The sequence below is a fragment of the Lates calcarifer genome, linkage group LG5 (assembly GCF_001640805.2).
Source record: "Lates calcarifer isolate ASB-BC8 linkage group LG5, TLL_Latcal_v3, whole genome shotgun sequence".
Classification (NCBI taxonomy): domain Eukaryota; kingdom Metazoa; phylum Chordata; class Actinopteri; family Centropomidae; genus Lates; species Lates calcarifer.
In genome coordinates this window covers 211,678-227,199 of record NC_066837.1, presented here as the reverse complement: position 1 = coordinate 227,199, position 15,522 = coordinate 211,678, and the positions used below count along the sequence as shown (strand labels likewise).

The 15,522-nt window shown below is 45.6% G+C and overlaps 2 protein-coding genes across 2 annotated transcripts; one reads left to right on the top strand and one right to left on the bottom strand.

Annotated features, from left to right (window-relative positions):
- The first annotated feature begins 40 nt into the window (after positions 1–40).
- mrps28 (mitochondrial ribosomal protein S28) lies at positions 41–1,057 on the top strand. Its single transcript, XM_018674765.2, has one exon. It carries the CDS (start codon positions 218–220, stop codon positions 809–811), a length of 594 nt encoding a protein of 197 aa, XP_018530281.1. The 5' UTR covers positions 41–217; the 3' UTR covers positions 812–1,057.
- A 320-nt stretch (positions 1,058–1,377) lies between these two features.
- On the bottom strand, positions 1,378–14,705 carry LOC108882288 (calpain-1 catalytic subunit). The gene is made up of 23 exons (XM_018674725.2): positions 14,448–14,705; positions 14,086–14,292; positions 12,227–12,472; positions 12,071–12,140; positions 9,250–9,368; positions 9,010–9,143; positions 8,560–8,728; positions 7,890–7,973; positions 7,720–7,805; positions 7,523–7,597; positions 7,287–7,447; positions 6,555–6,724; positions 6,096–6,107; positions 5,799–6,010; positions 5,678–5,717; positions 5,135–5,200; positions 4,944–5,001; positions 3,974–4,038; positions 3,726–3,794; positions 3,128–3,206; positions 2,929–3,042; positions 2,561–2,619; positions 1,378–2,460 (listed from the first exon to the last, which is right to left on the bottom strand). Exons 3-23 carry the CDS (start codon positions 12,464–12,466, stop codon positions 2,434–2,436), a joined length of 2,109 nt encoding a protein of 702 aa, XP_018530241.1. The 5' UTR covers positions 12,467–12,472; positions 14,086–14,292; positions 14,448–14,705; the 3' UTR covers positions 1,378–2,433.
- Positions 14,706–15,522: the final 817 nt, after the last annotated feature.

Here is a 15,522-nt window from a genome sequence, read left to right as displayed (position 1 = left end):
ATTGCCGGCTCTGCCTGGAACACCCGGAAAACATCTGTTTCTGCTGTTTGGTATTATTGTTGCTTATTATTGATTATCATGTGTTTATCAGTCCGATACATTAATAAACATCTGATGCAGCTGTTTCACACTGTTAATGAGCCGCCAGGGGGCGCGCTGACTGTTTCCTCTACTGGAAGTTGAAGGTCATTTCCTGCTCGCGCTGCAGTGGGACAACATGGCGGCGTTGTGTTCGGTCGTGTCCCGGTCCAGGTGTGGATTCCGGTCCGCCTCCTGTCGGTTCATCAGAAGCTCCTTCAGCTCGGACTCCAGTGGAGGCTCCGGCAGCGACCAGGCCGACGCGGACAGGCCCAGATACGGGTTCGCCGCCGCCTTCGACCTGCAGTCGGAGCTCCGGCGGGAGGCCGACCAGGGAGCGTCGTCCTCCGGCAGGGACGAGAGCTTCGCCTCGCTGCTCCGCCGGTCCCCGCTGATCCAGATGGGACCGGCCAAGGACAAGGTGGTGGTCGGGAGGATATTCCACGTGGTCCAGGACGACCTGTACATCGACTTCGGCGGGAAGTTCCACTGCGTGTGCCGGCGGCCGGCGGAGGGAGGAGACAAGCTGCAGCGGGGAACCAGAGTCCGCCTGCGGCTCCAGGACCTGGAACTCACGTCCCGGTTCCTGGGGGCTAAAACCGACACCACGCTGCTGGAGGCCCAGGCCGTTCTGCTGGGCCCGATGGAAGGACGGGACGGACGGGAAAACCAGAACCAGGACCGCATGAACAGACCGTTAAACCCGTCTACAGTAAAAACAGAGGATTTATGAAGGGACTCTGGCAGCGGCGGGACTGAGACCTGAGACTGAGTTTTTGTGTTGGTGATAAACTGTTGATGCAGATCTGAGCCGGACCAGCTCTGATAATGGAGAGAGATTCTAGTAATAAATATTCTGTCAACAGTTTGTTGTTTGTTTGTCCACACGATGATCAGACTTTACACCTTTAATATTCAGGTATGGAGGCTCTTTACTGCCTGGAAAAGAAAATATGAATTAAAGGTAAAACTAAATGTTTCTCTAATGTTTTTATTTTTAATCTTTGTGTATTTGTGCGTGATTTTCTATCATAAGTTTGATTTAAAACAGATTGATTTCAGTACTTCACAGTTTTATCTTTGACATTTATAACTTTACATCTGGTTTTCTTTCCAAACAGACCTTCTTTAATGGAGATAAATTAATCATTAAAACAAGACTAAACTGATGGATTTTTGACCAATATTTTTACCTGTCCTGTCAGAAACAACAGCTCAGTGTGAACAGAGGTGACCAGGTGTGTGAGTCACATGACACAGGTGTAGATTTCAGTTTAAATCAAACACAGAGTCAGCTCATCCGTTTCCTTTTCTTTAATAAGTGAAAACATGAAGCTGATGTTTCCATAAGGATCTGCTACGTTAGCGCCTGTTTGACCGAGCTGAACCTGAAAGCCTCCATCACCTGCCTCCACCCGATGAGGCCTTCACTGACCAGAAAACAGGCTGAACTCCTCCTTCAGTCCTCCTCACCTGCATCTTCAGGTGAGAAGAACCTGAAGAGGATCAGGAGTCAAGGGTGGAGGTGAGGAGAAGGAGGAGGTGTGATGGAGGTGAGGAGGAGGAGGTGGTGTAACAGGAAGCAGCTCCATCTCATAAATAAATAAATAAATAAAGCCAAGGTCATCAAGTATCTGAGACAGTGATTAAATACAGCAGCAGAGTTTACAGTGATCAGGCTTCAGTACTGTGATACTGTAGTACTGTAGTAGTATTATAGTACTGTAAATATGTAGTACTGCAGTAGTATTGTAGTACTGTGAGTATGTAGTACTGTATTCCACTGCAGTTTACCACTGTCTGCTCAGGTTTACAGCTCAGTGTATGGAGGATCAACACTGCCACAGACTTTGGAGCGTTTCAGCGGTCGGCCATGTTTGTTGGTAACAACACACGTTTATTTATCAGACTGTTTTTTTTCATTTTCAACTTCTGTAACGACAGAAACTAAACAGAGAACATGAATGAATATTAAAGGTGTTTTACCAAATGGAACCAGGTCTCAGAATCAGTCACTAAATCTGAGGACCTGCTCACTTCAGGATTCAGGGCACGAAAATTGACGATTATTTGGATTGTAAATTAAAACTTAAAACTGATGATGAGTTCTCTGAGAATTTTTATTTCATGCTGTATTTCTGTTCTGGCAGCAGCGATCCTCCATACCGGGAACTGACGTTGGAAGACTTTGATGTCCTGAGCACAGCACAGTACTGCAGTAGTACTGCAGTACTGTGCTGCAGTGTGGTACTGCAGTGGGACGAGTTCAGGTTAGAGCTGTTCTTCCTGTCGGAGGCACTTTGAAGTTAAAGCAGGAAAAGCAGGAAGTGACCTCATCATCAGCAGGAAGTAACCTCATCCACACATGGTCATACAGAGCCACTGAGGAGAGACGACAGAGCAGCTGCTGTAAAAACTGAAAACCACTGATCCGAACCGTGTTATTGGTTTAATCAGGTGTTGAAGCTGTAACTGTTTTTACCTCCATCATGTTCATCTCCACAGTTCCTGTCCCATCTTTGTTCAGCTCCTGGAACGCCTCTGAAAAAAACACAACATCATGTCTTTGTCTGAAGCTGCTTTATGCTGCGTTCACGTCACATCATGGAATTACAAGCGCTCAGTCACACACACTTTGATTGAAGAAATTAATGTTCAGATTGTAACAATCTATGTTTTTAGTCTGGAAACTCGTCAGTGATTGATGCAGTTCACCTTGTCGACCAGCAGAGGACGCTCTTCAACTATCAACTTGATCAGTAAACTGAGCTGATCAGAAAACATGGATCCTCCTGATCAGACATAAAGACAGTACGGAAGATAAAAGGTGTTCACCCTCCCCATACGTACTGAACATGGCCTCCAGTTTGACCAGGCAGCAGGTGAAGTTGTCGAAGTCGATGATCTCGTTGTCGGCATATCGAGCGATCAGCATCTGATACAGTTTGTTGTTCAGTTTGAACCCTGAGAACGAGGAGGTCAAAGGTCAGATCGATCAAACACACCAGGCTCAGTAACGCTGCGACTCTACAGGACTCAGATCAGTTACCGCCATTTTCCAGCGCCAGACGCATCTCGTAGGAACTCATACATCCGGATTTATCCAGGTCAAACTCTCTGAAGATTCCCTGCAGAGAAACAGGCTCAGTCAGATCGAGATCAGGACCTGGACTCTGTTTAAACCGACCTCAGATCTACAGCTTTATTTCACTGTGTCTTCTCCGTCCAGACCAGACTGGACTAGGTCCTGATCAAAAACCACCACATGTTCACTGGTCAGAGTTGACTCCAGTCTCAGGTTCAGGTTCCTTGGTTTTCTTTGTGTAAACAGAGGAGAGACCTGGTTGAGTCCGATCTGGATGAAAACATGGAGCTCATTTTAATGACTTCAGGTTTCCCTTCATTAAAGTCTGATCTGAATAATGTGGATTTTTTATAGAAGATAGTAGAGGTATAAAGTAGCAGAAAATATACTCAAGTACTTTTAAGACTTGAAGTACATTTTTCTGCTAATACTACTGAACTTTTTGTACTTTGAATACTGGACTTTTCCACAGTGAAGCTACAAACTTTTATTTTGAAAACCGTTACCTTCCCCCTCTGAACACTTGAGGCACAGGTGTATGATCAGGTGATCTCAGACTCACCAGCCACTTCCTGATCTTGTTCCAGAGGATCTGAAACTCGAGCAGACCAAGCCGAGCGCTGCCGTCTTTCTGAGACCGGGTCAAGGTCCAAACTTTTCTTTGAGCTGCGGTCAACATGTTCAGGTCTGGACCACGACAGAACTAAACCTGATCCAGGTCCAATAAAGACTCTGGACCAGGTACAACCTAGAGGTCTCAAAGAATGAGAACAAACAGAACCAGTAGAACCATCAGCAGAGGGAGGATACGTCCATGAGGCTGACCATGGCTCTGCAGGACTCCATACTGAAACCATCAGTCTGCAGGTCTCTGTCTGCAAATAAACAACCACAGAAGAAGAGGCAGCAGGTTCATGATGATAGGATTCCTACAGAGACAGAGCTTTTTATTAGTACACTGCTGCTACTGCCAGGGACAGAGGCAGACTGCAGTGTGTCATCCGGTCTGCGGAGAAGGTGATCGGCTATAACCTGCCTTCTCTCCAGGACCTGTACACCTCCAGGACCCTGAGGTGAGCAGGAAAGATCATGGCCGATCCCTCCCATCCTGGTTACAAACTCTTTAGGTCACTCCCCTCTGGCAGGAGTTTGTGGTCCATCAAAACCAAGACCTCACACCTCAAGAACAGTTTCTTCCCATCTGCAACTGGGCTCCTCACCCCCCCCCATTCCCCACTACACGTTACATTAACGTACATCTCCCTGGACAATCACTGCCACCTTCAATCATTTGCACTCTACACTTTACACTTTAATTTAATTATGTATATTTATGCTCCTTTACTTATGTTCCTGTAAATATAGTTTTTGCTTTTTGCTCTTTTCTTTTTGTTATAATTGTCCTTTAGCACCAATATACCAAGACAAATTCCTTGTATGTGCAAACTTACTTGGCAATAAAGTCTGATTCTGATTCTGATAAAGTCTGACTCTAAAGAGGAAGATCCTTTTAGTTTAACCAGAAACATCTCTATATATCACTACCAGACTCCATTGACAAAAGCAGGGATTTTACTGGGAGCTGCTGGAATACCACTGTCTCCATCTGTTAGTGTGTTTGTGATCAGATACTTCACTGAAGTAAAAGTACCACACAGTACAGATGGAGGCCTCATGTGGACCTGGTCTAAGAACTTCATACTGAAACCTGGTCCTAGTTCTAGACCTGAATCAGACCACTTTACGTTCAACGATCATCGTTAACTCGACTGTTACTCACGTTTGGACACGACCCGGTTCAGGATGGTCCTGAGCTCTCGCACTGAGACCTCCATGTCCTGATGAGAGGAAACATTAGAGGTTAAAACTGAATCATTTCAGAGAGAAGAAGAAGAACCTGCAGTTTAATAAAGCTCAGATGCTCTGATGTGTTCACGTGATGATTTGAATAAATTCATTTCTAACACTCACGTCTCCAGACAGCTGAGCAAACATGGACCTGAAGGATTCGTCGATGTCACTCTCTGAGATCTCCTCCTGCAGAGAGGAAGGTCAAAGGTCGTCTTAGCACACAACCAGGAAACAACGACCGCATTCAACTTCCTTCCTTTTCTGATTAAAAATATCTGCTTATTTTAGAAACTTGTTTCAGTTTGAGAAAACGACTCATACACAAAGACTCAAGCTGCTAACGCTCAGATACAGGAAGCGACGGGAAACAAGAGGAAGATTAAAAACTGGAGGTGAGATAAAGAAGAAATAAAGAAGATGAAGCAGCCTCGACCAGAGGTTTCTGTTGGTTCATCACATGAAACCGACAAAGAAAAACTAAAACAGTTCAGGTCTTTGAACCAGATCCTCAGAGATTAGGACCACAGGACCTGACAGAGTCCAGACCTCTAACATGATGACAGAGGAGCAGTGGGTTTGTGTTCAGATCTTTTGTCATCCTGCTGTTATAAATAAAGCTTCACTGAACAGTTGTTTTAAAATGTGGTGAAAGAATGTTTTTACCTCTTCACTCAGGTTCACCTCCACGTCGTCGTCCATCTCCCTGCACAGATTCACACTCACTTTACAAACTCTGAACAAACATGTGAATGTCTGTTTCTGGTTTCTGATCCGACACACTCACTCGCTCTCCGACTGTTTCTCCGTGAACACCCTCAGGACGAAGTCGGCCTCCTTCGAGGGTTCAAAGGTCGATGGGACAACCAGGTACTCGCCCGGCGGGAGACGGAGCCTGGTGCTCACCTCTCTCAGGTTGATGAAGGTCTCGGAGCGAGCGCAGGAGGAGTGACGCAGGAAGAAGTCCTTCTTCATGTGGACGCTGGGACAGCCTCGGTACTGACGGACAGATAGACGTTAGCTTTGATAAACTAAATGTCAAACTGTCTGATGTTTGATTAGTTTGGTGGAGTGACTGACTCACCTCATCAGGAATCTGTGAAAGAGAAAAAGACAGAGACGAAAAGTCACAACACATTCAGACAAAAACAACATCTGCTGCTCCTGGTTACCAGGATGTTATCAGCTGGTTACCAGGATGTTATCAGCTGGTTACTAGGGGGTTACTTAAGTGTTTGAGGTGGTTGCTAAGTTATTATGGCGTTTGAGATTGTTTCTGGTGTTTTCTTAAGTCGTTACTATGGTGTTCAGGATGGTTGCTATGGTGTCTGAGGTGGTTGCCGATGTGTTGGTTTGTGGTTTTTGGTGTTTTAGGTTGTTGAGGAAAAAGATTTGGTTTCTGGTTTCTGCTACAGAGATTCTGGATGTACTGACTATGATAATCAGTAGGAGAAACAGAGATGTTAGCATTAGCAACAGTAGCAACAGCAGCAGTGTTAGCAGCAGTAGTCAGTGGGCCATAGAGATGTATTTGACCTCTGACCTCGTAGATGGCGAAGCCAATGGTGTGCATGTCCTGTCCCTGGCGGCGGTAGCGGCGGCGGTCTTTCTGCATCAGAGCCACTAGGAAGCTGCAGGCGACCTCGTCGTCCTCAGGGTCGTCGTCCTCCTCCAGCAGGGAGATCTTATATTGAGGGTTGATCCAGAACGTGTCTGCAGAGATGCAGCAGCAGTTAAAGGCATCATGGGACATGTCGTCATAATAACCACCATCATTAAACCTCAGCAGGGTTCAGGTGCAGGACGAAACCAGCACAGATGAGAAGTAAACACTGAATACTTCATCAGGCCTCGTTCACCAGCTCCAGAAGAACAAAAGACAGAATTTGAAAAACACACTTTGTCTTTCTGAAGCTGTGGTTTCAAACCTGCACTTCATGATATTTATAATTCATGTCATTCACTGGACAAACACTTCTGTCCATTAAAGCAGGAAGATTTCAGACTCATCCAGTCCATCAACAGAATACTTCTTCCTGCTGCTCCATCAACTCAGTTTGGGATTGAGCTAACAGTGCTAACAAACAATGCTAACCTAACAGAGCTAATGAACAGAGCTAATGAACAGAGCTAACAAGCAGAGATAACAAGCAGAGCTAACGGACAGAGCTAAGGCTGAAGAAGTTTACTAGTTGCTTCAAGAGGGAAACACTGGTTGGACACTGGTCTTGGTTTCAAAACCCGGATCCCTATCTGCACCCCCCTCCCTCCTCACTGGGATGGTTCCTGCAGCCCCCGGCGGTGCTTCCTCTTCTCCAGCCGCCTTCAAACGTTACAGTGGTCCAGAAGCTGGTGGTGTCCTGACTGAGGGCGTCGGGGGTCAGGTTACAGATCTCCAGCCTGGAGAACTGACGCAGGAACTCCTGGAAAGACATCCTGACACACAGACAGAGGTTTACTGTCTCCAGCCTTTAAACGAGTCTCAGACTGATCGTCACAGGACAAACTTACCAGAACTCTCCGTCCTCCATCTTACACAGCATCTCGTCTTTCTCTGCAGAGTCGATGGAGTTCCACTCTGAGGAGCTGAAACAGCAACACAGTCTTTGTTCTGCTAGGCTCTGAATCAGCTAAACAAGACCAGGGCTCAGGGTTTTTTTGGGGGGGGGGGCTGGGGGTGCCAACAAGAGTCAAACTGAGGCACTGACCTGTCGCTCCAGGCCCCGGTCCACTCCACCTGACCCCAGGGGTTTCTGATCCGGATCAGACGCTCCTGTCGACCGCGGTACTCCACCTACAGAGAGGAAGGAAACGCCTCATGAGTCAGACACAGAGACCTGAACCCAAGTCTGTGTCAGAGTCTGGCGGCTGAGCTGACCTGTCTGAGTCCGGTCACAGAGTAGGCGTGACCTTTCACCAGCTTCTTGAAGGTCACAGCCTCCATGTCGAAGGCGCTGGTGATCTGAGGACAGAGGACAGAGTCAGAGTGGTCAACACAGCAACGACACAGCTAACCTGTGGTAACTGGTTTTAAACCAGGACTCCGTTTGGCTTCAACCCTGAACTGATCGGTAACTTTACACTTCACCTGTTCAGAAAACTATACACATGTTGGAGCGAACAGCATGAGCTTCCTAGAGATTTCCAACAAACCTCAATTCAGATCATTCAGATAAGAGAGAAGTAATTCAAAGAAATCAGCCACTCTAACTAACTGTACGGAGATTTGTGCTGAGTTTCTCTCTGCTCTGTTCGTGTTACAGAGACGAAGAAGCTGAGAGCTGCAGACTCTTTACTCCACACTAAGCTTCATGTTTATACTGAACAACTGAAAGTATAAAACATGTCTTTGTGATGTTTGTGTCTTTAATGTTCAGCAGCTCACAGACAGACGTCATCTGAGAAACAACTTTAAGAGCGTTCGCAGAAATGCTCTTAGAAAAACCTCTTAACTACGATCGATTGTGACGTGGTCCTGGTTCAGTGCTCAGGGTTTTCAGGCTCAGAGGGTGGATTCACATTAATCATGTAAACAGTGAGTGACTGACGTCGATGGAGCAGCCCAGCAGGGATCCTCTCTCCAGAGCTTTGCTGATGATACGATAAAGATCTCTGGGAGCTTTCTTCAGCTCGTACATCTCCGCCACTCCCCCTGTAAAATCCTCGAAACCTTCAGTGGTACTGCCACCAGATAACGCCTCGTACGAGCCGTTCAGCCTCAAAACACACAACAAACACACAAAAAACACACAATAAACACACAGTAAACACACATGAGACACACAGGAAACAGTATTATTTTCACTCTACATTAATCTGCTGATTTTTTTCCTGATTAATCAATTATTATATTTGATTATTTAGTAAAAGTTTAGTGCATGCTCATCACCATTACCCAAAGTTCAATGTGAAATGTTTGTTTTGTCCAACCAACAGTTCAAACCTCAAAGTCCAACAACCTGAGACCTGTAAATGTACTCGGACTGGGATGGTCTTACTTGGCGTAGGCCTTCTCCAGCAGAGCGCTCCAGAACTCGCTGCCTTCAGCTGAGTGGACGAACATCAGCTCTCCGTCTTTGACGGGCAGACGGTCGTCGATCACCACGTCCACCCACTCACCGAACTGCCAGAACTACAGCCACCCACAGGAGTCAAGTTTACCATAATGAAAACACAAACCAGTTCAGCTTGAAGGCGTCATTACTCAGGTGAGTGGGTGTGAATAGGTGGAGTCTCACCTGGAAGTGGAATATGCCAGCATATTGGTAGTTGAAGCTCTGACCGTGAGGAACGACGCGATGCAGCAGCCGTTCGTTCAGAGTCAGAGAGCCAATGGCAGCGAGCAGCCAGCAGTCTCCTGTAAAACAACCAGAGGTCAAACACAGAGAAACTCCACTGACACTTCGACCACCTTCAGACCTGACTCTTCAACTGACACTTCAACCACCTTCAGACCTGACGCTTCAACCATCTTCACACCTGACGCTTCAACTGAAACTTCAACCACCTTCACACCTGACGCTTCAACTGAAACTTCAACCACCTTCAGACCTGACGCTTCAACTACCTTCACACCTGACACTTCAACTGACGCTTCAACCACCTTCAGACCTGACGCTTCAACTGACGTTTCAACCACCTTCAGACCTGACACTTCAACTGACACTTCAACCACCTTCAGACCTGACGCTTCAACCACCTTCAGACATGACGCTTCAACCATCTTCACACCTGACGCTTCAACTGAAACTTCAACCACCTTCACACCTGACGCTTCAACTGATGCTTCAACCACCTTCAGACCTGACGCTTCAACCACCTTCAGACATGACGCTTCAACCACCTTCAGACCTGACACTTCAACTGATGCTTCAACCACCTTCAGACCTGACGCTTAAACCACCTTCAGACATGACGCTTCAACCACCTTCAGATCTGACGTTTCAACCACCTTCACACCTGACGCTTCAACTGACGCTTCAGCCACCTTCAGACCTGACACTTCAACCACCTTCAGACCTGACGCTTAAACCACCTTCACACCTGACGCTTCAACTGAAACTTCAACCACCTTCAGACCTGACGCTTCAACCACCTTCACACCTGACGCTTCAACCACCTTCAGACCTGACGCTTCAGTAAAACAGGAAATAAATACTCAGAGGAGCAGATCACAGAGTCTGTAAATTATATTTATGATCTAAATATCTCATCAAACAGGTGATTTAATTTGACTGTCTTTGATTATCTCAGAATAAACAGATTTAAAATCTGGAGCAGCATCAGTTAACGATGATGATGATGATTATGATGATGATGTCAGGGTTACAGGAAATGTTTCAGTCTGAACATTAGCTGATCCATTATCAGTCTGAGGGTCTGTGGGGACGCACTAATGCTAAGCTAAACGTTAACATCAACAACATTAGATGCTTCTGCGTTAGGTTGCTAATGTTTCCTGCTAATGGAATCTCCATCAGACAGATCAATACTCTGATCAGTATGAGGTCAGAGGTGATGGGCTGAGTGCTGCCTTCAGGTGCTCCTCGTAACATCCAACTTCTGAAATCTGTTCACATCATAATGATTTATATCTATTATTTATCTCATATTTATTTCATGTGTTTTACTGTGACGCTGCAGAGCTGATTTGTTCATGAATTATTTAGACAGAAAACATCAGAGTGTTTGGAAATCAGCAGAGGAAGCAGATGAGACACAGGTGAGTCTGATTACCTTTCCCCCTGCTGCTCTCTGATTGGCTGACATTGGCTAAACCAAACCTAGTGAAAATAACTAATCAATCATCGGCTCTCCAGGACGAACATGGCCAACTGCAGCTGGTCAGGGAGGGGGTGACACCTGGTCAAGTACAGACCTGGTCCTAGTGACAGACTCTCAGGACCTCAGGAGTCTCTCTGAGAGGACTCTGAGACCTGCAGAGACTGTGTTTTGGTGTCAGACTGATTCCAGCAGCGTCCAGCAGGAGGAGCTACAGCAGCCAGACATGGCTGGAGCTCCGCCCACGGGGGGTGGGGGGGGGCATACTGATCATTCCTGTCCAACCCTGTGTTTACAACCACATTAACAACCACATTACACAACAGCAACTCACACTGAGCCTCCACCCTGCTGCTCACTCTCTGTTTCACATCAACAGCAGCTCGAGGTTACAGTAACCGACTCCTGTCTGTTTTAATGTGTCTGTTAAACAAACCAGGAAATAAACCCAACAATGAGTCTGAGGACGAAGCAGAGACAGTTTCCACCAGATGTCTGAACCACAACCTCATAAATCCACCAACAAACACTGAGTGTGCTGAGAGCTACAGAGGACCTGGACCTGAGGGACCTCTGCTAATGTGGACCTGTGGTTCTGTGCTCACACATTTATATCATATATAGAAAGAGCCAAAGTGGACTGATTTAAACCAGGACTAATCTAATGTGTCCTCACAGAGCAGGAGTGTCCTCGGTCCGCAGGGTGAAAACACGCCCTCAGTGACAGTGACAGTGACTGTTTGTGTTTGTGTTTCTTAGAAAGCTGCAGGTGGAGTTTCTCTCTCAGCTTGTTCTTAGAAAGCTGTCACCTCAGACAGGTGGAGCCCCTACCAGTGCATGCTGGGGGGAAGTCCATTTTATTTATTGTATTAACAGACACCTGCAGACTCTGCTCAGGGCCAAGGAAACCCTGTGGATATATGAGCAGGTTTACACAAAGTGTCCAGTTTATTAGGAACACCTGGCTCACACTGAACTCTCTGTTTACTCTCTGAATCATGCTGCCAGTCTGCCTCCTAGCAACCGTCGTCAGGGAAGTTTCCTTTAAAACCACACACAAACTGACACTGAGGTCATGTAACCAGCTGACAGGAAGCAGCACTGCCACCCTGCCTCGCTGCCACCTTCTCCCCCTGTGTTCACTGACGGTACTGCAACCACAGTTCCTGACAGCTCACAGTGTTTAACCACAGCCGAGTCTGACACCACTGAGCGTGTGAAGGAAGATCAGACGCCATGTTGGAAGTCTTGTGGTTCTTATGATCAGACCAGACTCACCCAGAGCTCCCTGACAGATGTCGGTCCTGGTGGCTCCGCCCACGATAAACTGAGGGTCCTCTGTCAGCTCCTGAAACAGCCAATCACAATCACCCGTCTATGTGACATCACATCACAAACCTTAACTGGTCCTGGTTCCAAAGTTTTGGTTCTTACCGTCGGTCTTTTCCACTCCACCCCTCTGGTCTTGGTGGAGAACGGTGCAAGCTCCTTGAAGCCCAGCGAGGCCGGTTCTGCGGGGAACATCGGGTCCTCGAACAGGGATCCATTCTGCAGACAGTCGTCCCTCAGGGCCTGGAAATCCTGGTTCAGGTAGCGTACGGCCTGCTGGACCGAGCCCAGACCTAAAGCCCTCTGCCGGTCCTTCTTGATCCGCTCGGACACGCCTCCGAACATAGTGACCTACATCAGAAACCACATCAGAACCAGATCAGCAGGGTCAAGGTTTTTAGCTGTGTTAGCATCGTGGTTGTGAGGATGCTAATGTCAGACTGTGATGGTGCTTCAGATATTCCTCTGGCGCCACCATCAGGTCACATTCACACCTGTCTTTATGACCAAACACCTGCAGAGCTAAAGACGTTCTCATCAGCCTCAGTTGGACACTCTGTTCTCTAGCTAATGTTAGCATGCTAACATGCTAAACTAAGATGGTGAACATGGTAAACAGTATATCTAACATTAGCATGTTAGCATTGTCATTATGAGCATGTTAGCATGTAGCTAACCCTACCACTGCTGTTAGCTTGGCTGGAGACTCCGGTTCCTAAGAACCAGACCGGGTTCTGAGGAGTTAACAGGTTCTGTGTTCAGGAACATTCAGATCAGACCACAGAGAGAAGAAATAAATGTGTGTTTATCTGATCTCTGTCCGATGGACTCGTAGGAAGCTGCAGGAAACACAACAGTTTGTTAAAACCTGGTCTGAGAACAAATCCATGAACTGATTCTTCTTTTTCAACCGAACCATTACAACAGAAGGGTTTAATTATGAAGGAACAACAAAACCAGATCAATATTCATTCATTATTCATGATCATTGGAAACTTTCTTCTCCTGAGATGTTGGTCTGTGTACACCACTGTACACAATCAACAATCAACAAACAACAACTGGAGTGTGAAACTGAAGGAAACAAGTTTTATCAGAACACAGAAAGAAGAGTTTCACTGTTTTCAGTTAATCGATGAAGAAAATGATCGTCAGATGAATTGATCGTTATCTGCTGTGACTGCAGCAGTTTACTTCAGACTGAGAGGAAACCAGCTGAATCATCACAGTGTTTTCTCTGGAACCAGACCAGACTGGAACTGGACTGGTTTAACTCTGATCCTCTCTCTATCAGTGATGTTCTGTGAACTTTAGTCTAACACCTTCAGACTCTGTGTGTTCAGGGCCAGATCTCTGACCCAGCAGAACAGGAAATGGTCCAGGACCCATACTATGCAGGTTCACTCTATATCAGAGTCTCTCTCCAGGACCTGGACCTAGTGAACTGTGAAGCTGCATCATTATCAATACATCTGTTACTTGATTGTGAGTTTCAGTGAAGGTAAACATGGAGAATAAAGTTTCCGATAATAAATCAATAATCAATATGATGATTAAAAACATTCATATTTACTTTGGTTTAAATTGATCAACTGATATTTGACATATTGTCTTCTTCTGATGAAACAATCAGTGACATTAAACTTCATCAGCAGCTGATCAGATTCTGCACGCGCACACACACACACCACTCTAAACTCTAATAATAATAATAATAATAATAATAATAACAATTAGCTTTGAGTCCGTTGATAATTGTGTGTGACGCTGCGGCAGGAGCTCTCTGACTGGTCTATAAACGTGATGATGTAATCAGTTCAGAGTTTCTGCTGAATCAAGATAAAAACAGTGAAACAGCTGATCAGACTGACGTGATCAATAAACACGGCTTCTATTGTCCCGCAGAGCTTAGACCCACACCCACAAACCAGACCAGAGGTCCCGGTCTGACCGTCAGCACTCACCGCGTGTGTGTCGGTCCTCGGACTCTCGGTCTCTGGATCCTGTCGGTCCTGGATCCGGTGTAGTTCTAATCCTGAGCAGCGGGTCTGTGATGGATGCTGTGGTGGATGCTGTGCTGCAGTACCGAGCCCCGCCCAGCGGGAGGGGCGGAGTTACATCATCACCACAACATGGACGAGTTAAAGAGACCAAACCCGGTGCGTTTAAACCTGAACAGACCGGAACAACAAGTAAACAACAAGAAAACAACAAGTAAACAACAAGTAAACAACAAGTAAACAACAAGTAAACTGTGAATGTTTACTGTGGGATAAACAAACAGAGGAAACTTTGTTCACTCAGCTCTCTGCTGAAACTCACTTACCAGAAACACGCTGCGCCGTGACGTCATCACGTCGATCTTCTTCACCACCAAAACGTCAGTCCACAAAAACCGGAAGTGATTTTTCTTGTCACGTGACAGATTTCTCTGCTTGAATCCCTTCGCCAGGTTTCTTTAAGTTTGTCTTATCCACACTGAAAACCTCCCAGCATCAGGGAACAGTCTGAATCACAGACCTGTTTTTATTTCTGTCTTTGACAGGTGCCTGGTTTAGAAGATGAGCAGTCAGTGTAAAGTGCTGTACAGTTAAAACCTCTAAATATTAACCTCTGCTTCAGTTAGCTTTTAGGTCTGGCTCTGTAACTAAACCCATCTGACAGGATAGACTGGTGATTAGCTTGTTAGCTAACATGATAAAATCAAAAATTAATCAGATTGTTTTCGGTTTTGACAAAGCTGGCTAACAGTCCCATTTCCAGTCTTTGTGCTAAGCTAGGCTAAACATATTGTGAACATGTCTCTGTTCTGAACTTTCAAATGAAACATAATCATCTGAATTTAGATAGAAGACAAAGACAAAGATACTACTAAATGTTCCTTTTTCCCTTTTGTTGGTTGGTAGATGGTAAGCTAACGTGTCAGCTAACTCAGAATAAATCACTGAGCTAACATGTTAGCTTGTTAGTAGCCAACCTCTGTGGAATTTAGGGAATTAATTAAAATAGTTTTGAACAGTCTGTGGATTCTCAGAATTTAGCATTAGCTTGTATATAGAGTTGCACTGTTTTTGTATATCTTTTCTATATATTTTTTTTTTTTTGCTTCTGTATATTTTTATGTTTGCACTGTAAAGGAGAAGCTCTCCAACCTCGTTGTACTTTTAGTATAATGACAATAAAGGGCATTCTATTCTATTCATTCTAGCTTGCTAGCTGTTGATAATAGCATAGTTATCACCAGTTTGCAATTCCACTGAGATCTCCAAGTTGTGACTGATTACTGTGGCTTAAAATGACAAAATTTACAATGAATTTTCTTCCTGAGATTTTTTTATCTTTATGTTTTTGAAGGAGTTAGGCTAACAGTTTCCCACTGCTCCCAGTCAGTGTGCTAAGCT

Bases quoted from the DNA above. Each gene is read 5' to 3' on its own strand.
- mrps28 (XM_018674765.2), top strand. From the start codon at position 218: ATGGCGGCGTTGTGTTCGGTCGTGTCCCGGTCCAGGTGTGGATTCCGG.
- LOC108882288 (XM_018674725.2), bottom strand. From the start codon at position 12,466: ATGTTCGGAGGCGTGTCCGAGCGGATCAAGAAGGACCGGCAGAGGGCT. The intron at 7,806-7,889 runs GTCAGCTCAGCC...TCCTCTCTGTAG, and splicing joins CTGTGACCGGACTCAGACAG to GTGGAGTACCGCGGTCGACA. The intron at 3,795-3,973 runs GTATCCTCCCTC...ACCCGGTCTCAG, and splicing joins CCATGGTCAGCCTCATGGAC to AAAGACGGCAGCGCTCGGCT.